The following is a 25,516-nucleotide window of genomic DNA, read 5'->3' on the forward strand; positions in this document are numbered from 1 at the left end:
AAATCAATTGAGTTCAAAGCAGTGGGCTATACTTGTATTCCTCTTATTTAATTTCTGCCAAGATTTGAACACAGGGTCCATGCAGAGGAAATACATCTTTAATACATTACATTAAAAGTGCGCTCAGTTGTTTTGGTTGTGTGCACCAACCCAAGCAAAGTGGCGCGCCGGACAAACGGCGCAGCCGCAGCATAACAGGCGCAGGCAGACAGACGCAGCAACAGCAGAAGCCATGGCAGACGAAAAACCTAAGGTGAGGGGCTTATTTTCTACCGGCTTTTATTTACTGCAATCCATATGCCATAGTTGTAGACAGTTCACTGAAATGCCATATCTGAGGCGAATTTGTCAACACTCGCATAATTAAAGCACAAACCAGAGCAACCGCGTTAGCTAGCAGCTAGCTATCAAGCGGGCGAAGTTAGCATAATAGGCTAACATGGCTAATTTGCCTGAGGCTGTTTGAAATGTAAAATAATTGCCAGAGCTTTTTTGGATACAATTTAACCAATACATCATAAATGCCACTTGTGATATAGTCACTACATGTCCAGGTAACCTTTGCAAGAACCGAAGAAAAACGAGTAACGTTGGGGAGCAGTGCACAGCAGCACCGGGCCTAAATCAATTGTTTGATACAAACCGTTAACTATCAGCGGATCTCGCATGAAATGATCATAATCATCACTAGCAAGCGCCCGAGTGTGTCCGGATTACAGGGTTGTTAATACGTGTAATTTGTTATTTACCACTCTGACTACCCCATTAAGCATTGTTATACATTGTAGGCCATTCTCGATTGATTTGTTTAATGCTAATGCTAATGCTAAATGCTAACGTTGAAGTTGTAATGTTGCTCCTTTTTCAGTGCTAGCTAATCCCCAGTCCAGTCAAAGCTAATGTAACTTAAACTGTGCTAGAAATATAAATCACACACATAATAGGATAACTTTATACATACATTTGGCACAATTAATTGCGGTACATAATGTACATCAATCTTACATAGTCTGACCAGGGGAGAAATGTTTTGGTTAGGGGGTCTCATTGCACATGTTGGAGTCCACAGTTGACAAAGCATCTTGTAATTTCCTTAAATCACTTCAATCACCCTAACGTTAAACTTCTGTTTCTGTTTTTTTTTTAGGAGGGAGTGAAGACTGAGAGCAATGAGCACATCAACCTGAAGGTGGCAGGGCAGGATGGCTCAGTGGTGCAATTCAAGATTAAAAGGCACACTCCTCTCAGTAAACTGATGAAAGCTTATTGTGAACGGCAGGTGAGACTACAACACAATTACTACAACTCCTCCAAATATGTCATCTTTAACTTTGCATTGCTGGTAGCCTGAATGGTGGTTTTAAACTGTAGACCAAGGACTCAGCTGAGGGAGGGGCAATAGAACATAATTGCTTATGTGTTTTTTTTCATTAATAGTAATGCTCATCACAATTATTCACTAGACTCCATTGTTCTAAAATGTGCGTTTCAGTTTATTGTATCTCATATTTCTATTGTCTTAATTAATTAAATTGAATCAAGAGATGATGTAAACAAAACATTGCAAAGTCAATTCTGTTATTGCATTCATGGTACTTTGCGGTTTTGGCTTGCTAATTTTTCTATATTTGTTGCATAAACGTGTAACAACAATGAAAGTGGGGCTCTCAAAGAACTAAGACAGGATAGCTTTGCAACATTAACTTTCATTTTGCAGCTCATGGTCTGCACTCAAGTCAGTAGGGTGCCCATAATGTTTCCTTTCAATATTTTTAACATAACATTTATCTTTCTGTCCACATAGGGGCTGTCAATGAGGCAGATACGATTTCGATTCGACGGTCAGCCCATCAATGAAACAGACACACCCTCGCAGGTAAAGTTTCACTGCTTTTCACCCTACTAACTCGCAGTACTGCTACTTTGGACATTTTCTGACTGTTTTCTTTGTTATAGCTATTATTTCCAGTAAATACATAAGTATTTCAAGAAAAGCATGTGGTGAGGCAACAGGATTTAAAAGGTCTAAAGGTCCTTCTGAAAACCAAATAACGTCATTCTTAAATGCGGAATACAAAAGTAAACAAAGTCCTCTGAACACCTGCTGTAAAGCTACTTTTTATAGTGAGGCTGTCCTGAGGGTTTTCTTCCAAGCATATGTAATGTGTTACAGTTCAGATAAACAAGGTCAGAGTCCAACTAATGGAGGGAAAAAATGAAACAAACTTAGTTGACAGCAGCACTAAAAGAGCAGCTGTCATGTTTGAGCTACTTCTGTCAAATGCTTTAATAAGGCATTAATGTGTCAAGTATGTAATACTCACGAAATATATTGTTCCACGCTAAGTCAGTTAAGTAGAAGCACTTGAATTATTTGTTTTTTTTTCTCTTTTGATTTGAATACTTACAGAGTATTAACTGACATTTGAACCTTGTCTTGCAGCTAGAAATGGAGGATGAAGATACGATTGATGTGTTCCAACAGCAAACCGGTGGCTTTTCTCTTTAAAGACTGTTTCCTACAAACATCCCTACCTCCCCTTTTCATCCCTGAACATCTTTGTTATGCCCAATCTTCAAATCTTCAAATCTTCATGACCAGTGTTGATACCATCCAGTGGAATACTTTTACAAAATGCTCCAAGGCAGCGGCACAGTTAATAGATTCATCCATAATGTCATTCTTATGTTAACATGTCTGAATTTTGCAGTGTAAGCTGCAGTGAGACTAATGTGCTAGAGATTTTAAAAGCTTGACATGTTGATTTTATTTCTGGAGGTTTTAAAGAAAACTCCTTGGTCCTTTTTTGTTTTTATACTTATGTCATTGAGTTTCTGATTCAGGTGGAATTTTATTATGTTGTCAATTAAAGCCTGCCGTTAAAATTCACATCTGTTGTTATGAAAATGTGTTATTGGAATAAATTGAGGTTTTTTTTTAAACAAGTGTCACCGGTTTTTTTTATGGATATGTTTAACCACCTTTTTACATATAGAATGCAAATGATCAGAAACCATTAACCGCTTTACCAGAGATTGTGTAAAAGTGTAATATTCAGGGTCAAACTAAGGTAGTTTTAATGTTGTCATATGTAGTATAAGGGGTGAAGTTTGATTATTGTTTTCTACTTTTACTATAATACAGTAAGCCCTGCAAGTCAGCACTTCTACTGCAAACAGGCATGTCAAAGTTTCAATGCCTGTTATTTATCACTCCTGCGAAATAAAACTGAGCCAGAAAGGAGGACCTGCTTCCAATAAAGAGTGTAATCCCATGGTAGTTATCAAAAATCCTTGTGTGGTAAATGAGTAGAATTTGTTTGTTCCCCAGTTATCAAATTAATGTGGGCGCCAGACAGGAGAATAATCCAAAAGTATGCCTTTTGTTTAATGAATTTACCCGGATCCAATCATAGAGTAGTTTATCACGTGTTGGTGGTACGTAGGCTGAAGATTAGAAATGCCATTTAAACACACTAACTTCTGTGTCAAACCCATGGATTATTTTACTGCATCCCTAGTACCAAACATAGGGTACCAAAGCATCTTTGGATATGCTAAGAAGAATCACCCAGAAATGAGCACCGACAGACCGGATACGCGATGTGTTTGCCATCCAATTACAATCAAAATGCGTCACTTCACAAAAGTACGGGATAATAGAGAAATAGCTATCAATCTCCAACGATGCAGTGCGTAATTAAATGCATTACACATTTGATATGATGATAAACAAATCGCCCTAACCTTTTATTTAACAGGCCAATATGTTTTATTCTGAAAATTGGAGCGGAAGTGAACCACCTCCTTCTGGTCACTTGGACACTGGTGCTCTCAGACTGGAAGCAGGGTGATTATTTGGAACCACTGGCTAGGATAGACAATGATGAGGCGGTGAAGTGCAGCTAATGAAAGTGTAATTTGCGTGTATCTTTTCAGATTTATACATATTTAACGACTCCTAGTGCAACATAATGACGACGACGAAAATATATCAAGGGATGGAGCCTGGTTCTAAAAGCAGTTCCAGGTAAAAGACGACGTTCAGACAGTTACCCGTTAGCCAACATGATGCCAACAAGTCCAGCATCCTCTGACGTTATCATCAACGCTAACGTAACATGGGTTAACCTCAAAATGAAGACTTTTAATTTCCCGAACCCTTCCTGTAATTATTGCTTTTCCAACGCGAAATGCTCGAAACTAAGCATGGGTCGGCGATGCTAGGAAAAATCTTAGTACCACACCTTCCCGTTGTGTCTGTCGGGATGGACCATTTTTTAACGTTAGCAACATAGCACACATGTGCCCTCTCTTTTGTAGAGAAGCTTCTTAGCTAGCTCGTGCAGACTAGACAACGCTAACACGTTTGTTTAATGGACAGCTCAATTTAATAATGATATATTTCTATTTTACGTTTTTATTGTCTGAAAACTAAATATGTATGGGGTGTCATTCCGCTTGGGTGGGGCCCCCGTGGTTTTCAGATCAGTGATCGAGGAGACCAGTGAAGTATAATAAGACATCTTTCAGGTTTCCCTGCATGTGGCCGCATTGAGGCGAGGGCCATGTTACAGCTGGCTACACCTGACAATAACCCGGCCACATGTATATTTTTCATCATAGAGATGCAGGGAAATTAATCCCACATCCGGTGATATCTCGAAGAATAAATGAACGATTGAGATTGTAGTGATTTATGAGGTTAAGAAGGTGCATTTTCAATCATATCTAGACAGTCACATTGTTAAAGGATACACTAGGCCAATGTTACAGTATGCAATTACTATTTTGTCAATTAGTTATTTATTAAATTATCAATATTGATATAAAAATAACGATGTAAACAGTACAATTGCCACCTTAAAGTATATAGCCAATACTTAGTTGTCTTGTCTTAGTTTATCAGGCACACCAAGTTCAGGGGTATAATGCAATATTGCTGCATTTACCTAGTAAAGATTTTCAAGACTCTGGTTTGGGTGGTGTTGACTGTGTTGCATTATACTAATAAGTCTTTTTTTAAATATAATTCTACCCTTGCTGATATAAATTGGTTTTTACAAAGTATCCAAATCCGCTGCATTAATAATCACATTTCATTGTTTACATAATTCATATTTTCAGGGGAACAGCTGTAGCCCACATTCAAAACACACATAGACACATTATAGGAAATGCTTTTGTATTCCTTTAGTCACTTAAACTTACATTTGAAACATTAATGACGTGTTTGATGTGACCTTTTTATTTTGGCAGGGACAAACTGGTCTTTCCTCGCCACTTGAGTCTGGCTGTCGAGACAAAGATACTCGACATCCACTCTGATGAGTTGAAACATCTGATAGACAGATTAAGTCATTACATTTTACCTAGGGTAGCAAGTTGTTAAATTATGCTTAACAAAGATATTAACCTTTGTTTATTGACACAAGTGTACCGGTGTAAACAAAAAAAGTATTTCTCACTGATTAATTCTACACATCATTAGTCTAAACCACTGCATTAGGTTCAAACATGTTACATTCATTTAGGATCTGGGAAAAGACTCTCCAGAACAATCAGCCAGTGTGATCCAGCTTTCAGGAACAGTTCTGACCATCTCTCTCTTTGCAGGATCTTGCGCCCTCCTGGCGGTGCCTCAAACATTTCACTTGGTCCAGATGGGGATAAGCCTCCCGTCCGGAAAAACAAGATGGCCTCCAGTGTTTTCGCTGAGCCAGAGGACCTCTATGCTAATCGGAGGAACAACCCACCAGGTACAATGTATCTCTTCTCTAAATATTTAAGCTTATTTAGTCATTTTCAGTTCCCCATTTTTATTTTGACGAGTTATCAAAACATTTACGGATGGTGTGACTAAAAAACTAAAGCAGAACACACACACTCAATGGCGATGACAAACAAAGTAGAGAATGCTAGTCAAAACATGAGACAGCTGAATACATAGCAATAACATTTGCTGTGCCCAGTGCTTCTTCTTAACATGACATGTTTTAGGTGCTCACATGATGAATTGATTTCTCTTTCAATCAGTAGATATTCAGTCAATGGTGTTTCTCCATTAATCCCAACATCTGTCTACGGCCATATTTGCTAGAGCTGTGTGATGACAAGAATAAAGAAATATCTTGAATCAGTTGTTTTGATTCAATAAATTACTGCAAGCAAGGCACTCATTTCATCTTTTTAAATCAAATGTAAAAAAAATTTAAAGAGTCAAAAGGAATGTCAAAGTTATAAAGGTTGACTTTTCTATGCACTCAGAACAGTGGGTACTGCCTATGTATTTATTGCTGTAAAATCCAACATCAAAGTATTACATGGAGGGGGCACATCTTTTTGCAAATGTAACAGTAAAAGTATGTTTTTCTTCTAAGTCTTAAACTCCTACAGAGGATATTTAGGGGAATTCTACATGGTAACAGGCTGAACGCCTACTGAAGCTTCCTCACATCCCCCCTGACATTTCCATCTTCCTCCTTACTTCCCTCATTACATCAATGAGCTTTTGTCCTGACTGTAATGAAGTCTTTTACGACTAGGATCATAGTTTCTTTTTTTAACCAACGAATTTCCTCAAACACAATACGAAACCTTATAATATTGCTTTTATTTTCACTTTATAAACACATTCTCACACAAATGAGGCCTTCATCTACTGTTCAAACAAACGCTGTATGTGGAAAGTAGTGAACAAAAATATACCGCATTTTCCTGTAAAAAATTAAAAAGGAATTGCTAATGTTAAAATCCGTATTTAAAAACAGATTTTAAGAACAGCACTTGGGTTAATGTACTTATTTACTTTTAACCTCCATTAACTTCACTGTTGACAATACAAATAAAGTTCCTGCAGACCAGAAAGTTTGATTTGAGCATCAAATGTAAATATATAAATATAGCTTACTTTTAAAACCAAATTCAAAGTCTGTCAGCAGGACCTACTTGAAAAATGTTGTGGGTCGATGGAATGACATTTCAAAAAGGTCAAAAGGAGACATTTAAATGGTATGATCTAATCTACCAATTCAGTATACAAGTGTGACCCAGATGCATTTACAATAGAAACATACAGTGTCAAGGGAATGGATCCCACCAAGAAATAAAGATTGCATTATATTCATTCCAGATTCTCAGCTCATGAGAAAAATGTGCTCCAAAAACAATTTGACCTTTTGTGAGCAATACGCCTCGGTCCATTAAGCGGTGACGCAGTCCTCAGTAGTTTATTGTTGGATAATCCTACATGTTGTGCGGATAAGAAAAATAAGTTCAAATGGATCTCCAAATATACTTGGGAGGCAATTAATATACCCAAGTGGTTCATGTGTGGTTTATATCTGGGAAACACTAACATTGGCTGGCCTTGTTTAGATAAGGACCGGAAATAAGCCTTGGAACAAAAACTGAGCCAAAACAGACATGAAGAAAAAGCAGCAGGAAAGTAAATGGAATTCTTCTTTTTTTTTATTAGACCATGTGAGTTATTGTCAGAAACCCATTTAATAAGAAAGTGGAACCTCAGAAATCGAAAGCACAAAAAGACAATGAAGGAGTAAATGTAGGAGTAAATGTAGGAGGAACTTGCGTACGAGGAAATGTCCAGCATAATGTGGGTCATCCAATTAGGTCAGTGGATTGCATTTGTCCCACAAACAATATCCCCAGTTGTGTTTTAATCATTTCTGGGAAATACCTCATACCATGGAACAACCCAGAGGCAATGCTCTTGCATTTCATTTTGACATTTGAAGGACATTTTAGTGCTTTTTGTTTACTCTTTTGAAAAGATTGTAGAAACAGCTTTATTTCCTGTGATCATTTGATAACCAAAACAAATGCCCTGTTAATGGAGCTTAAGCTTCAATGTAAATGTTGCATATTCACCAGCCATTAGAGCAGGGGTGTCCAAACTACGGCCCGGGGGCCAAATGCGGCCCGCGGACCATTTTGAATCGGCCCTCAGCTCATTCTAAAAGTATAATGTAATACGGCCAACAAATGAAACTTGTGCTTGTGTTATATTGTACTTCTTAAATATATATGTAAAATATATATTTCACAGTATGTGTAAAATAAGCCCACTTTTCAAATAGATTCAGTCAATTCAAGTTGGAAACATTTTCTAACAAATCTTAGTTGGTACAAAAAATTCCCAATAACTTATTTACCTAACAAGCTTGAAATATACCCTTCTTATTTCCCCTTATTATAAGCAAACTGAGGGATGAGCTTCCAACAAAATAAATGAAATCCTATGGAGACCTGTGATATAGGCTGTTTTTTTCTTAAGGCATTTTCAAGTATCAAGCATAATTGACCTACATTTGATCAATTTTCCTGACGTATAACTTAACTTATGAGGCAATGTACATCTAGTGACTGGCCCAGCCCTTCGTATATTTTTCTGTATGTGGCACTCAGTGAAAAAAGTTTGGACACCCCTGCATTAGAGCAATGTATGATTTTTAGTTTTAGCTTGTCAGTCTTTGTGTTTGTCCTCATGGCAAGATGTGGATGTGGAAACCACTGCTGTAGTGGGAACTACATTGGAGAGAAAACATGTTCTTTGCCAGGTGTTTATATTTTGTCACTGCAATAGTGTCCAACCATACAAGATGCAGTCACAACACTTTACAGATGATTTGAGAACACATTTGGGTTTAGGTTCATACTGTAATTAATACTGTTATATTTTTGGACGAAGTGTCTGTAATCACACTAAAGCTGAAAGTGTCTGCTATCTGCAGCAGCAGACTCGCGCCACAGAGTAACAGGACTCACTAAAATTTCACTCATCATGAATTTGGTGCCATTTTTCCTAGATTCAAACTCAATTTTCATCGGGAACCTGATAAAGTTTACTGTGTAATGGCATTTTAATCTGAGCAATCATGTGTCCTTGTTCTTCCAGGTGGGAAGCCCACAGGTGTGCTTTGTGGAGAACCGTCAGCCCCCCGGAGGAGAGGAGGGAACCAGGGCAGCAGCCCCTCCGCAGACAATCCCGTAAGCTCATGCATGAAATCATGAGCTTTGGTAGTTAAAAATGAAGTGAAACCTTAGGGCAAGCAAACATATAGGGAAGCAAAAGAAGAAGAATATATATTTGTCTGTCTTCATCTTCCCTTATTGTCCCGCAAAGGGCCACGTGTATTCATTTCTGACTTTCTTTTTTTTTAGGATGGAGAAAATTATCAATTTGATTATGGTAAGCAACTGTTATTTTCTGGTCGCATCACACAGTTTTACCTCTGGTTTTATAGACTGTAAACCAGGGGTCCGATATTACATACAACATTTGGATAAATATCAACACGCATACATTGTTTATACCTGTCATAGAAATAGATGTTACAGTATTGATAATAAAATTCTATTTCTATGGTACCTGACCTGTACACATACATACAGTCATTGCCTTTGCATAAACACATACATATAACCACACATGCATACACATCTATTTTTGTGACAAGTCCAATGTTTTGAATTGGAATACATTTTCGCCTATTTCCCTGCATGTGTTTAGACAACAGTGCCCCGGAGCCTGAAGCGGTTGCAGAACAGAAGGAAGAGAGTCCTCCAGCAGACGATACTGCCGGGGTAAATCCCTCTGGCCGTAGAAATCCCCCTGGAGGAAAGTCCAGCCTCATCCTAGGATAAAACCCTAATGACCCCCCCACCCCCCCGTACCCCCTTCATCTACTCATCTCTGAACTTGTCTCTATTTTAATTATTTATTTTTTAACAAGGAATACCGTCCCATTTGCCTGTACTGCAGTAATTCTTTCTGATGTCCAACAGACACCAGTTACCTTCACACCCCCAAGTGCATTGTTTTGATACTTCTTTTATTAAGGTCGTTTTGTACTGTTTTTTTTATTGTTTGTTTGTTTTGACAGAAGCACTTTATGTATTCCTATGGACATGTTTCAAATAGTCTGCCTTTGCCCCTGTTACGCATTAGACATGGCAGACAGGGTACAAGGATCATATTTCTCTTATCAACAAAATATGAAGTCATCTCCCCCTGATTATTTAAGACAGCATGAGCTGTACGTGATTATACAAGCAGTTTCCAGAACACAAGCAAATTCAAAAGCTGTCACTTTTGCACTGTGTTCAGTTTTGATCCATCTTGCATGCACGTCTAGTCTGTAAAGTATGAATGTGAGAAGAAACGTAACTGTGAAGATTTTTCATTGATTTAACCTGTTTGTTTTTCTGTGGAATAATTGTTGTATTGTTGTTGCATGAAATTGGAATCTTTCTACTGATTATATTATCATCCACTAAGGAGCCAAATAGGAGTCACATAAATTACTGTTATTGTGATCTGAAGGATGCAAACATTAGTCTTCAGATGAGTACTGTAGGTCCCATGTCAGGTAACTGAATTGGAATAAGCCCTTTTTATATTGTAGTCACTAGGCCTAGATAACTGTAACCCCAGTGCCGGTTTTGAGTGCCCCATGTTTTTATAGGTGATTTTACTCTACAACAAAGTGTGCCTGTTTTGTGTGTTAGGCTACAGCATCAAACAAGGTTGGGTTTCAAGATTTGCATCCGACATGTATCAACAAGTTTTTCCGTTGTGGGTCGATGGAATGTTGTTGGTCATGAAGTGTTTCTTGTAAACCCATCCTAGATTTGAAAAGTGACCTTATGAAAGCTCTGCCTTTTTTCTATGTTCAACACTGCTTTTACTTTTGTCTATTATTCTTCTCAATGGAATTATAGAAACAATCTTTTTATACATTTCATTGTCGCATTATTTAACCAAAATTCAAACTCCCTCCTGCTTCTGTCTTGTTGAGTCACGTGTGTGACTGCCGTATCAGCCTGCCGTCATGGCAGACGACCTACATTTCAGGTACATGAAATGTAATTTCTGTGGTGTCTATTTTTAACGTCTGTTATGATGCAAGATATCTCTGTTTGCATCTTATATCAGTTCCTGTTGCTGGATGTAAGTCACTGCAGAAAATTGAAATTAAGAAATGGCACAAGTGTTAAAAGAACATTAAATAACAATTTTGACCATGTTTTCTGTGTTTATTGTATATTTTTAAAAATGATTACAATGTAGAAATTATGGTTGTTTTACTGCAGCTCTTTGTAGTTTTACCCTCCAGCTAAAATGTTATGAGCTAAAAAGATAAGGTTAACATTTAGATGTATGATAAAGTTGACAGGGAAAAGTTGTGAATCATCCATAAAGGCTAACCATTGTAAAATGAAGGCTATATTGGCAAGCTTTTTTTTAAGCAATTCGAATTAAAGAAAATGTTGTTAAAATAACTTTTTCATTATTTTCTTAAATGTGTTCAGTGTCAACACTGCGCAAAAGCACCTACAAGCCATTGTTGATTTAGGCAGCCTGTAACCCGCCTCTCTATTCAGAATGAAAGAGAAAGTAAGTTTGAAGCATGCAAACACTCGATGAGTAGATTTCAGATAAACGAGGGATCCTCCGACAAGAGAAGTCGCCTTCTAGAGGAGCGTGTGCGGTGAGTTTGACGTGGCATTTTGCGTTATATTGGCGACATCATGGCATGTTGTGTTATGTAGGCATAGTGTTGCTACATAATGTAGCTAAGTTAACCTCCATTAGGATTTTCTTCGATGTTTTTCGATAGTGGCATAGTGTCCTTTAAATACTGTATTTTTAACGTACGGAAACGATAGTGTATGTATGATATGTTTCTGGAATGATGTGTTAATTGTTTCTATATTTACGGGGAAAGTCGATCTACTCAATGCCCTCGATCGTGAGCTCAACCTCGCTCCAAATACAGTAGCCTATAGCTCCAATGGTAGGCTATACTTAACATGACACCAAACTCTTCTACTCCTAAAACCTTTATAAAATACCAAAGTTATGAATGTTTTACAGTGCTTCCTCTTTTATTCTCTAGATCTAGATAACTAATACGGAACAGACACGTCCGCAAAGTTACAATATTTGCAGCACAAGCGTCACAACAGTGCCTGCTGCCATAAACGTTGTTAACTTAGACTTAAATAAGCAATGCACAATGAAGTGGCTTGTAGCCTTTGATTTCCACACAATAGGTTTGTTACATTAAATTAAACAATACAAGTATTCTATCACTTTGAGATATATGAAGAAGTCTGTTTGTACTAACATAATAATAACAATCACACAATTGTGTTTGTTATTTAAAAAACGTTTTTGCCATAACTAACACAGTGGTAAACGTTTAGGTAGAGAAGCCTTGCAGAATCAAAACAGGGCAACATCAGACACCTTTGCTGTTAGATACTGGTAGAATAGTGCAGTATTGCATGTGTTTATATGTAATACTAACGGCCACTCTCTTTTTATGTATGTTAGTTTATGTTGGAATAAATGTCTTATTGAAGGCAGTGTTACTAACTAGTGGGACTTTCAATTGCCATTTGTGTGAAGTTGAAGTGAGTGTTGCATGGGCTATCAAGACATTAAAAGTGATCATCACGATGGTTTTTGCTGTTTTGACAGAGGTAAAGTTGCACAAATTCAGGAAATGTTGAAAGTGAGGACTGAATTTTAGATCACTGTTTATAAAAATGTCCTGACTTTAAAACGATCTTCAGTAAGAACAGGGGTTGATGCAGGGTTCGAGTTATATGGAAGCCAATGGGAGCTGAGTTCCCATAAGGAGGATCTGAGCTCCCATGAAAGCAGTTAAATCATGTGTGGGGGTCGCTAGTAATACATTACCAACAACAACCATTATTTTAATCACAAATAATGCATGTGTCAATGTAATTATTTACATTAACGAGGTAAAGAGGCTAAAAGAAAAAGGTGTTTTCCAAAGGAACTACGCATGGTATTCTCTCTTGAATGACAATATGCCTGCACTTGACCTCTGTGTGCTGCGCGAGCCAAGATGATGTGTGTGTGCGTAGTTGAACTTTTTCATTTGTAGCAAGTAGAGGGCTGCTTGTGTGTGTGTGTGTGTGTGTGTGTGTGTGTGTGTGTGTGTGTGTGTGTGTGTGTGTGTGTGTGTGTGTGTGTGTGTGTGTGTGTGTGTGTGTGTGTGTGTGTGTGTGTGTGTGTGTGTGTGTGTGTGTGTGTGTGTGAGAGAGTTTTAAAGACCCCCATAAAACTCAGATTATTACTCGAACCCTGGGTTGATGGAATAGGAAAAGATACTTTTTATTAAGAGGTCAACATTCTGAATATTGGACCTGTACTGGTACATGGCTAAGGCATAGAACATATAACCATATTGTTTTCACAGCCCTGTCTTCCCCCTAATAATAATAATAATAATAATAATAATAATAATAATAATAATAATAAAAAATATTATTATTAATATTGTCATACTGATTTGAACAACTTCATGGTTACCTCTTGTTTTTTTTAACTTAGGATCATATACCATTGTTTAGAATAGAAAACGGTTCAGGTGTGTATCATTTCAAGTTCTCTTGAGAAAGAGGGGCCTTCAAGACGTTGACACCATAGTTAGTGTCCAAATAGGAAGTGAATAAAAAGGCCAGGCTACTCGGGTCATATTATCTATGTTTTTAAATAAGGAAAACAATGATGGCAGTACGTCCCAGGAGAACACTCCATCATAAACTGTATTGCAGTTGAAAGCCACAATTTGCTAGATGTTACCCCACATGCAGTGCATATCCATAACTCAGTGTTGGACTGACATATGGGATGTGCTGTAGCCTATATGTGACCAGTGTGTGTATCAATCAGAGGATACATTCTTGGATTCAATCCTCAAGTGGTTGTGTGGGAGTGCAGATATTTATTCATCCTGTCCAAGATTTTTAGAAAGGCTTCTGCCACATAACAGCTGCAGTTAATTATGCTTTTGGTTAGGATATTTATTTTGTGCCTCTTTTGCACTGTGATTGAGTAAGAATTCTCTGACTGACTGAGTTAAAATCCACAAAAAAGTTGCTTTGGTGATGGGAGGCTGCCCCTGCCCCTTTGTGTTATGGGAAATAGACACATTTCTTTTTGCAAAAGCCTGTTCCATTTTGATCATGTGGATGAACAAGCTGTGCCTGAATGAAACAAACTTAGGACAAAACAACACAATGTATTCCTATGCCTTTTAAGGATGGTTTGGGCACAAGGTGGGAAGTCTCAAACTTGAGTGAGTTCAAAATAAAGTACATTTTATCAATTTTGTTGCAAGTGCAGAGAGACAGAGTGAGCTACAATCCTTGGGTCTAACACTTAACTTTATGAAAGCAAATAAAAAAAGAGCACAGGGATTATCACAGAAATGTGTTCCTTATCTCTCTGAAGTGAAGAAGAAATTGCTTAATATGTGTCAACTCTTGAGCTTTCAAGTTGGATATCTCTTTCACTATCACTTTGCTTTTTTCTCCCCTGTTTTATTTCTTGCAGAGTTAAGTGCTAGTTCAAGTGAAAGTAAATACAAACATTTAAAAAGTGAAAGTGGAAAGCTGGTCAAGCAGGTTTTTGATGTTCAATAACCACTTACAATATGATAAACTTCTAGGAACAAAGAGCAGTATTGCAAAAACAAACCTAAATACATTAAGATACCCATTTACCATCGAGCAACTGCTTTGGTTGCATTTATGGTACTGTGCAGGTCTGAATCTAATACCCAACCTTCTTGAAAAATGTATAGCCTGTGAACAAACAGATGGCGTCGGTGTTAAGATCTCGCTGTTGGAACATTCTTTATAAATCAAAAGTAAATGGTTCAGACAGAAACCAGAATCATTTCAAACCCAAGTTTAAACAGAGTTCTTTCCGTGTTTTTTTCTACAGTTTTTAGGCCCTTAAAGGACAAGTATTGCAAATTAGCAGGCTTTGACAATCTAAGGCTCATGTATCTGTTTCTATAAATATGAATGAATATGTAGAGAAAATGAATTATCTTGCTTCTTTTTACCTGTGTTACATGTCAGTTTGTCTGCTTGTGTGTGCTTGGGTGTGTTTGGGTGTGTCTCTCCCTGCTTTCCCTGATTTTCTCCCTGCCAGTGCAGCCTCTCCTTCAGGTGATCCCCATCCCATAATCAAATCTGTAGTTTATTCACTCTCACTCTTTTTTCTTCAACAAAGAAAACTTGGGCACACAAAAACAGGGCCATGTGTGGAGGGGAAGTGGAAGAGAGAGACTGTAGCTTTCCTCAGGCCTTTTATGTAGGCCTTGATTATGGGACGGGGATCACCTGAGGGAGAGGCAGCAAAGAGACAATCAGGGGAAGAGGGGAGAGACACACACAAATACACACAAACACACACAAGCAGACATGCTGACCTGTCTTTGGTCTGCTTAGGAACACCTGTGTCTATGCATGCATGTATAGTATGCTATTGGGAGAACTTAGGCAAGCAGCAATAAACTCAATTTGTAACTTAATAACGGAGTAACACATTCTATCATCTCATCCCCCACGCCCCCCATTTTAAGCTCTTTTTGTCTGCCTGGTGTATTCAACCAAAGAGTCCATGAATGCAAAGTATCTATTGCAACTAAGGAACAAACGTGCAAACCTAAATTGAAATCAGATCGTGAGATATATTTTCCAAATAGCTGGAGGACAGAAGAAAATATCCAAAGGAACCGCCATAGTTTGGCAGTCAATACACGCTGTGCAGTACCTGAACTCTGAGAATGTTGGTCTTTAGCAAGTTCACATTAAAATACTAACTGCTATGAGTGCATGCTTCAAGAGAGAACAAATAGTCCCTTGTGACACAACTAGAACCATCTTCAAAGTGTTGCTAAACAATGTTAATGTAAAAAAAAAAAAGAACTGACCAATTCATTTTGATGAGCTGCATATTGCTCTTTGTGCTTCCATGTGTCATTGTTCAGGGTATAATGAAAAGAGTGCTTTCAGAAGAACAATGCAGCAGAATATCATTGGTTATCATTGTGTAAATAAGTTTAACAATAGCGACGTCACAAGGGCGAGAAGTGTAGGAGTTGTTCACTTGGTGCATAGCGAACTTGACTGCCCTTTTGTACTTATTAATATTAAAACGAGTATGTGTTTGTGTTGTCATTTCAGATAAATCAACATGGCCTCAAATGGTGTCCTTCTTTTGCTCACTTTCATCCATCTCAGCATTGGACATGCAGGTACATTTTGCTGTAATCTTAGAATTTCAAGCATAAAAATGCTGTTTGCTACTGATGTAGCTTTGTGTCTCTATAACAAAATATTTTCTGCTACAGCTTTTGTACATCTGGAAGTCCGTGCTGAAAATGTGGGAAAATATGGCCAGCAGTCATTGCTGGAATGTGTTTACATACCCTCACAAGAAGCAAAGGATGGAAAACTCGTCTGGGTCTATTGGAAAAAAGAGGGAGTTGAAGATGCATTACTGTCTTTTCACAAAGGTAGCACTAGAGGAAAGCCAGCCTATTCATTTGCTGAGCCGTCCTGGAATACCACAAACAGGAACGTCTCCCTGCTCATTACCAACACTTCTGTAAAGGACGAGGGAGAATATACATGTAACGTGATGACAGAAAGTGGAGATGGAATTAAGAAAACCCACCTAAGAGTCACAGGTGAGACCCTCCAGCTGTGGTTGACCACTGCACTGGAACATTTTGAAAACAATTTGGCACAACAATAAGTGACCTTTTTGAGTCAAATCCTATTCTGCTAACTAATTTAATATCTTCACTGCAAGTACAGTTGTTTCTCTAAACATTTGTTTATTCTGCTTGCTAACAGAACACGCATTTGTAATACGTAATTGCTGTCTTGATACTTGAGACAATTCAGAGATCCAGGGGACTTTCCAGGCTTATCTGATGGGTATTCCCTTTGCTGTTTTTAGTTACTTTCAGTTTCATATTTATTGCTGCTTACCACATACTGCACGTTATACTTCTTTCAGAATATAAGGATGAACAAAAATGTTCTTGATATTTCAATTGTGTCATTTTATGATGGGGCAAGGTTCGGCTTTATGATCATGTTTTTCCTCCCTCTATCCTTTACAGCCAAGTACAACAAACCAGCTATAAAATTAGACCCTCGGACAAGTACCCTGATGTGCGAGTCCGACAGTGGCTATCCAGAAGGTCAACTTCGCTGGTTTGATGAGTTCGGCACAGAGTGGACCAAAAGCTCTCAAATGGAGGCGAAGAAGATTGAAAGTGGTCTGTTTAACCTCTCCAGTAAGCTGACTTTGATGGACGGATCTACTTTCTCCAGCTACACTTGCAAAGTGTTTAATGTCAGTGGAGGAAAAGAGGAAGAGGCCACATATACAGTACAAGAGCCAGAAAAGAGAGGTATTTGCTGCTGATTACCTCGCTTGATACCTTTTAGACCTTTTGGTTCACTTGTTCTTCACACAAGGAAATGCCATACAAACATTTCAGCCACTGTTACATCTGAGGTCTCAATTTACTTGAAGTCTGAAAGCAATGACTATAACTGGAGTTGCATAAACAGACCTTCAATAATAATTGCACAACTAAAAAGGACTTTGAACCCCAAGCCAACTTGGTGCATTATTTAATAACATAAAATACACACTGTTTTCACACACACGTAAATATTATGTAGACATGACCAATATGTATATATGTTCATTTTAATTCATTTCTTATTTTATAGTTATTTTATCATTTGTATCTTTGATTCTATCCTTAATTGTGTGAATCTGTGCTGTCCTGTTTTTCAATCCTACCCTGTTGCTCTTAAACTACTGAATTTCCCCACGGGGATTAATAAATGTCCATCTTATCTTATCTTATATTATCTTATCTTATTTGTGTTGCTGCAGAGCGTGACAGAGGACTGAATTATCCCACAGCAACAAAACGTGTCAAATGTAGTTTTAATAGGCTTGTTATTGGCAGGTGGGTCATACAGTTGTATTTATTTATGACAACACATCTCTGCTTCAGTTGTTTTGCTTCATAATTCACTAAGTAGACAGGCTGTGACAATGTGAACATGTCTTGTATCCTGAATTGTCATGTTACGAAAAACTCCAAAACATTGCCCCTCACAAACAAAGAAAGCTATGCTTGACCGTCCAGGCTACCGGTTAATGCTTTTTGTGTTGTTGAACTACAGCTTTTCTTCAGTTTTATTTATTATCATTAACTGAAAACCCTTTCAAAAGAGCTGACAGTCATTTTCCTATGGCTAAATTGTGCAGACCACATTGGAAACTAAAGTGCAAGTGAAAGTAGTTTGCTAGAGTAATATAGGGTGGACATCCAACCAGTCTGATTTTACCAATCGAAGCTCACTGTTTTTGTTCATGAGTTAAAGTATTAACACATTGAATCTTTCTTGGTTTTATTCAGAAGGGAATAAGGTGGATGGCACCACCAAAGTAGTCGCTCCTCTGCTGGTCATCGGATCCCTGATCGTAGGGTTGCTGCTGCTGATGCTGCTGCTTTACAAAAGGCGATCTCAACGTGAGTACAGTCACAGACACTTGCTTGTCTTTCGGTTAATATTAACCATAGGATTTTTTATTGAGGATTAACATGACGCATGAAAAAGTACAGGGCAGAAAAACAGACCTTGCCAGTTAAATGTAGGATTTCCTGCTTCCTTTAATAAAACAAGAAGCAAACAAATGTACCACATCCATAGTCTACACGAGACAGCCACAAATAATACAGAAGTATGTACTACGTAGTGTAAGGCACTTTGAACAAAGTGTCTGCTAAATGTATTACAGATGTATGATCAGTGTTGACCAAAAGTGGTACATTCGTTTAAGTATGTATCATTAAGAAATCCTAGTCAGCTGAAAGAACATACTGTGCATCCCTAAAAGTATATAACGTTATCTAACACTATGGAAAGAAAACGATTAACTGGTGATCAATTTGGAAAACAATTGAACATTGGTCGTTTTGCTTGCTTTATCATTCATAATGTCCTTTCATTTGTGATAAGCAGGTGTGAGTAGTTGCAGTATTACTGATAGAGACTATACAAACACTCCAGCCCTTTTACTGTGATATTTGATCGAGGGATATACTTATATTTTCGATGTGACCATATAATGCTACCATTCTGTAATGTTGGGTCAGATTACCTCAGTGGCTTTCTGTAAAAAATCAAGCGCTGACAGGAAATATTCTTAAAATAGATCAAAGTTAACGCCACAATGGTTGGAGGTGGAAAAACCTGTAAAAGTAGACAAGTTAATCAGGATGGGGAAAGTACACTGTTTTATTGTTGGCTTGAATCCAACTGTGTAGCAACTGCAAACCTTTCAGTCTAAACTGGTAAAGTATTTTCCATTGTTCCCATTGTACGAAAGGGTCTTGCGTAAGTGTTGTGATTCAAATAGATCTGATATTAATTAATTCATCATTCCCTTGACAGTGGTCCGGAGGTTCTCCACACGACCCCTTATTATGGGTATGCTCACCTTGACTTACTTTAGAGGTTCTAATCATCTCTGTTGATTTTCCTATCTATCAGCATATTTGAGCTGCTTGAATCACTAAATATCTGCAACAGAAATTCAGACAGATAAGTCAGTGGTGTAGTGAGCTAAAAATATATTAAACATTGTTTTTAAATTACCTTGGTTTGTATTTATTATATTTAACTGATTAATAAGTGTTCAGTAGCCTCCTGGACTGCATATTTTGAGCCAAACATCAAACCAAAGTCACTCACCACAGACAGTTCACATTCCAAGCTAGGGAAGGTTGTCTCCCGCTGAGCTTTTAACCTTGCTCATTGTTCTGCTTGAGGACATGTTTATCAGTGACCAAGAACGTTTTCTGTCTCTGCATGAACTTTGTATTTTCATGTCTAATTTGCTCTCTTGCTTTCCTCTGGCCTTCAGATGTGTAATGTATTTATATAATGTATATACGTAAATACATGTATATATGTATTTAGTAGGTTTTCCATGGTTTGTGCTAAACTCAGCTTGGGTACCAATCAGTTTTTCCACTCATGATAAAACCTGACTCATGTTTGGAAACTCACTGCTGGCGATCTGCCTATGCTTACGTCAACAACTCTCTTATTATGTTGATGGTTTTACACCCACCCCAATGTAACTCACAGTTAAATGTTTTTATTTTTTTCCAGGTGACCATCAGCCGGTTGACACATGTGACTCACCTGTTGAGCAAGGTATGTCTAAATTACAGTATTTTGACTCTAAAACATTGTATTATACAACTTTTGTTACTTTTTGTTTTGAATCCACTCTATGAGATTTCATCCAGACTTTGATATTCAATCTTTTTGCTGTTTATCTTCAGGAGAGGATCAATCATGCCCAGACAGTCCGGCCTGAGGTAATTATAATGCTCCAAACATCCTAATAAAGAAGATTAGTTCCTAAAAAACAATATTACATCATCTAATAGCTCTTCCACTCTCTCCCTCCCCCTCTCTCTCTGCAGAAGACGGTGCCTGTCACATGGCATGTGGAAATGTACTCGCAACCTTTGAAATCAACACTTCCTTGTTTGCTAATCCCATTGTTTTCCTTACTGCAAACAACTATAACCAGGATTAACTTGTACTACTGTGATGTTCTCAGAGGATTTGTGTGAGCTTTATTTACCTTAGCTAAATAAGTGAACACTCCAAAATCAAGTCTAAATCTAAAGAAATATCTGGATATATTTTTGAATCAGTGACGGACAACTAAAAGGCATGGGGTCACGTAAGGCCCTGTGACCTGTAAAACCACATGAGGTTCTGAGGATGTGTAGAATAACCAGGAAATAATAACTAATGAGGACTAAGTCTCTGATGGAGTTTGGTTATTGGAGGGACACTTTTCTAAATTGTGCCCACGCAGTGAATGTAGCTTTTGGCAGCTTTGGCCCTTGTTCTCTCTCTGTCATTTGCCAAATTATGTAAATGTTACAAAGAACATTTTTAAATCATATTTCTAGGAATGGTGTGTGTGTGTGTGTGTGTGTGTGTGTGTGTGTGTGTGTGTGTGTGTGTGTGTGTGTGTGTGTGTGTGTGTGTGTGTGTGTGTGTGTGTGTGTGTGTGTGTGTGTGTGTGTGTGTGTGTGTGTGTGTGTGTGTGTGTGTGTGTGTACCCAACGAAAAGAAGGCAATGTTTGAAGTTTATTTGTCTGATGGTAAAGATTTTTATTTTTATACGATCATGACTTGATAAGCAGCGTAACATGTGTGAAGGGTTAAGTACAATAGTGTGTTAGAAAATATACTGTATGTTTCTTACGGTAAATAGGAACCATTCAAAAAGCAGAAATGTGCCAGACAATCTCAGTTATCGCGACCTCGACTTATCTTTAAATCCGATGTTAGCCCTCACTGCTGCGGAACATTCAGGCCCAGCTAATTTCATATCCTTATTCTAACCAGGAACAAAGATCACTAGAACCATTTTGGTGGCGCTTCCCCATGTCACATGATTTCCACGTATCACTTATTTACTCAAAAGTGTGTTGTGTTTATAAACCAAAAATGTGTTCCTCTTTATTGTCGGTCATGAGGATGTTGTGTAACTTTTGGCAGCAATGTGGAAGTTTTTTCACAATGGACACGTATCTTAATCCTCTCAGGCCTGTTTTTGGTTTCATTCTTCAATCTGATACTGGCTTTCTTTGATGCAACAATATTTTCAGGGAACGTGATTTTTGTTCTGAACCCTGCTCTGTAATGGAGCAGCTCACTATTGTACGTAAAAGCTTTGTTCTAATTGTAGATATCGGCGTTAATCATTTCGTATTTGATAGAAAAAAAACAACGTCGTTATAAAAGTTTGAAGGTTTTTAATTTGAAAGTCTAACACGAACAATTCAACGTAAAAATGTAACGCTTTTTTGAGCACTGTGTGAATACTGTTTTGATCATTCTGTGAATATTGTAATTCTGTGTGTCTGTGTCTTAATTTGTTTTTCCACAACTTTATACATCATGCCATAGGAAAGCACTGTCAATATTACTTCATTCAGTCAAAAACGATCATAGGACTAACCATTAACTGCTGTTGTGATTTTTTTACATGCAATAAAACAAAAAGTCAAATTGAAAAAGATATTGAATGTGAATTATTGTATTGTGTTTACTTTTGCCATGGACTTGTAGATTATATTTCAGACATAGCATTTATTTTTGAAGGATTTCTCTATCAAATGTGTACAGACATAGAAACCAAAATCACATTCTGGTTATTCCTAGGGAGATTTTCAAGTTATGTTGGCTGTATGTATGCAACACATTGAAATCTCCGGATATAACACATGGTTTCTTGATGAGCTCATTTGGCTACAGAGAGGTATACAAGAGCCGTTCCCAGTGTTCTCTTTCCTTGTTCCTCTTTCATTTCACTTTCTATTGAACATTTAAAATAAATGAAGGAATCGAAACCATTATCTTCATGTTATTGTAACAGATAATTGATCATCGGCATGCAATGAGTTACTCTGAAACTTTCAAACCTGCACTTTCTGACTTTTTTTGATCAAAACTGACTGAATCAACTATTGTACTTACAGTATGTGGTTTTAAATGATGTATAATAATGATACAATTTGAATGAACACAATATATATCAAACTTTATTATATAAACATTTGTTTAAGATTGAAAATGAAAGTGAAAGTCAGCTAATGAGAATCTGAATTCATCTCAATCCTGCCATCTATTGGACAGACATCCTGACAACATGTTAGAGATGCACAGGTGGACTACAATAAACACATTTGTAGTATTGTAACAAACTCGCATGTTGATCAACACCTTGTTAGATACCATTTTAAAAAGCATAGGGTACATTTTTGCAAAGTATGATGAATAGTGTTCTTATGTTCCCCTTTTTACCTCATTGTCTGAATGTATTCCTTTCATATCATTACTTTCCCATGTGCACGTATTGTGCATTAAGACCATCCATGATTAAGACAACGAAACATGTATCCATCTTTGTTGTGCACAAAGAGCTTGGTCTGTCAAATATGAAGACTGTTGGTCACAAGCGTGACAACAAGCGTTTAAATATGATGTGCTTTATAACACTATGAATTATGGCCTCAAAACTGAATCAACACATCGGAAAGTATCAATATATATCATTGATGATGATGACATGTATAGACAGCGGCGTGTCTTATATACACAAGCTAACATGTTGGCTAGAAAATTATCTTGGTGTTCAGATAAGGTTAAGGTGAACCTCTTTAGAGCTTATTGTACTCCTCTCTATACTGCCCCCTTGTGAGTCAAGTTTAAGAAGGTGAGCCTCAAGAAGTTCCAGGTACTGTCTGTGTATACTGCTTGGAAAACTAAGGTGGTGCAGTGCAAGTGAAATGTTCTGTAATGCACGAGTCAACACGTTCCATGCTCTCTTGAGAAATCTGATGTACAAATTCATCTGTCGATTGAATGTTTCTCATAACTGTCATTATGCTGCTTTCAAATCCGTGTCTCAGTACTGTACGATACCAGTCACCTCCGTGGAAAACATTGGTATAATTGCCTTTTTTTATTTATATTTGAGTCTTGTATGTCTTTTAATAATGGACCAAGAGTCTCTTCAAATAAAAGCTGATGATGATGATATAATGTGGATCAGTTTTTGGTCATTTGTGGGGAGGTTAAATTGTATTTCATTATACAGAAATATACTGACAGGTGTTACTATATTTTTCGACACCTATCAATGAACTCAGAATGCTAAAGAAATTGAAATGTTGATATTTTTTGTAAGTCTTTAATTTCACATTAATTGTGAATAATAAAAGTATTTTATGGTGAGTTGACTTTTATAATTTTTTTAATTTTGAAACCCTTAAGAAACTGGACCCATTTCTACTTTTGGGAAAATGATGGGGAACCTAATTCAGACAAAATAGACCATGCAGAACCCATTTCTGACAAGTAACCCCCCCCCACCCCCTAGTGTCAATGATCTGAAATGTGACATGTATGTCACCTTGGGCTTTAATGGTAAAGTAACTCTTGTTTATAACTTAATGAGGATGCTTTTTTAGTTTACATTTGCTTTAACATTCTTTGAATTGAAGAATAAAGAATATATTAAATTACATATAATTGAATCAGCTAAATGAACTGAGCAGATCATAATCATATTTCTAATTGTGCATATGTCACTCGAGATTTTCTGAGAAACTGTAAGGTTAATCGCTGTGACATTAATGTCATATTTATTTATCTTATTTGTTTCATATCAATATGATCAAATATTTTTTTTCAAAACAGGTTAAATGTAATAAAGGAAATGTCAGGGCGAGTGAAGCAGGCAGGACCCAAATGCAGAAAAAACTGAAAAGACCTTTATTTCAAGGTTGCAAAAATTGAATAAACAGAACACTACCCATGAACACAGTCATAGACAAACAAGAAACCAACAATGACAGACAGCAAAAACAGAACTTAAATACACACAAGACTAATCGACGAAACAAGAGACAGGTGAGGAGGGAGGAGAAAACACAGGGGCACCAGGTGAACACAATCAAGTAAACAGGTAGGAGGGAACAGGTAGGAGGGAACACACACAGGGCCTTTCTCACTTCGGTTAAATGGATTCCTTGCGTCCCTCACTTGCGTCGTTTCCCTGTGACTAGTCCCTCCCACCAGGGAAGCATGGAGGGACGTAAGGAAACCACGAGAAGCAGGGAAATTAGTTTTAAGAGCAATGGGACGTCCTTTCCTCCGGAGCGTCACGTGAAGTGACGTCCGTTTGTGATGACGCTGCACAGCTGATCGTCTGACAGCAGCCAGCTCTGTCCCCGTTATTTCCACACACACCCCCGCCTCTGTTAGTACACATTTACTGACACAAACATTTGTATCATCTGTTGTAGACCAAAATAAATAAAATAAAATAAGAACTAATTCTCAAAAAAGATAAACGCCACTCTTAAAATGTATAAACGAACAATAGTTTGATTAATATTGATTAGACATTAGAGTGCACAAAATAAATAAAATAATTCAGGGAAGAAAAAGAGATATGTTATCTATCAAAACCCAGTTAGATTAACATTCATTGGATTGCACACTTTGTTTGTTTGGATATGTAGCAAATTAACATTCTAAATAGCACTTAATGACTGACTGAATGGAAATGACAATAAATGAAAATGTAAAACGAAAAAAGTGATCATGAAAATGTTTCCAAAAAATGAATAAAAAGATTTTTGACCACTTTGTTGTTCTGATATATCACATATTTGTAACTAAATTATACATTAATTGAAACAAAACACAGCATACACTGAGGAGTGACTCCCGTGAGGTTCATGTATTTTCTTCACTGCTGGGAAACTGCTCTCATGTCAAGAAGCATCAGATCAATGTATGCACTGCATCGTCCAATCAGTGAGCGATACACAGTAAGGGGGCGGGGCGAGTGTCTGAGGATTTCATCGGAGGATGGTCTGGTGGTTCCTCGATTATAGCTCCTCCATTATCGCTCCTCGCTCCTCTGTCCTCCGGCAAAAATAAGGCCATTGCGACGCTACTCAAGATGGCGCAGACAAATCAACTTCCGGTGAGACCGAGACCGAGGAGCGAGGAA

At 37.6% G+C, this 25,516-nt stretch overlaps 3 protein-coding genes across 4 annotated transcripts; all 3 read left to right on the forward strand.

Moving 5' to 3' along the window:
• Positions 1 to 102: 102 nt before the first annotated feature.
• Positions 103 to 2,946, forward strand: sumo2a (small ubiquitin like modifier 2a). The gene is made up of 4 exons (XM_079679247.1): positions 103 to 253; positions 1,148 to 1,279; positions 1,805 to 1,876; positions 2,444 to 2,946. Exons 1-4 carry the CDS (start codon positions 233 to 235, stop codon positions 2,507 to 2,509), a joined length of 291 nt encoding a protein of 96 aa, XP_079535373.1. The 5' UTR covers positions 103 to 232; the 3' UTR covers positions 2,510 to 2,946.
• An 867-nt stretch (positions 2,947 to 3,813) lies between these two features.
• jpt1a (Jupiter microtubule associated homolog 1a) lies at positions 3,814 to 11,048 on the forward strand. Its single transcript, XM_079654314.1, has 5 exons — positions 3,814 to 4,030; positions 5,617 to 5,759; positions 8,918 to 9,009; positions 9,184 to 9,211; positions 9,533 to 11,048. The coding sequence occupies exons 1-5, from the start codon at positions 3,975 to 3,977 to the stop codon at positions 9,664 to 9,666; spliced, it is 453 nt and encodes a 150-aa protein (XP_079510440.1). The 5' UTR covers positions 3,814 to 3,974; the 3' UTR covers positions 9,667 to 11,048.
• A 318-nt stretch (positions 11,049 to 11,366) lies between these two features.
• On the forward strand, positions 11,367 to 22,007 carry LOC307042353 (endothelial cell-selective adhesion molecule). 2 transcript variants are annotated; one of them, XM_079686199.1, is made up of 9 exons: positions 11,367 to 11,513; positions 16,039 to 16,109; positions 16,206 to 16,544; positions 16,986 to 17,279; positions 18,309 to 18,422; positions 19,348 to 19,383; positions 20,071 to 20,115; positions 20,247 to 20,282; positions 20,391 to 22,007. In XM_079686199.1, exons 2-8 carry the CDS (start codon positions 16,049 to 16,051, stop codon positions 20,279 to 20,281), a joined length of 924 nt encoding a protein of 307 aa, XP_079542325.1. In that variant the 5' UTR covers positions 11,367 to 11,513; positions 16,039 to 16,048; the 3' UTR covers position 20,282; positions 20,391 to 22,007. The 2 variants fall into 2 exon arrangements, with proteins under 2 accessions (XP_079542325.1, XP_079542326.1); XM_079686200.1 differs by lacking the exon at positions 19,348 to 19,383.
• The last annotated feature ends 3,509 nt before the right edge of the window (positions 22,008 to 25,516 follow it).

The sequence above is a fragment of the Notothenia rossii genome (genome assembly GCF_949606895.1).
Source record: "Notothenia rossii genome assembly, chromosome: 1".
Lineage (NCBI taxonomy): Eukaryota > Metazoa > Chordata > Actinopteri > Perciformes > Nototheniidae > Notothenia > Notothenia rossii.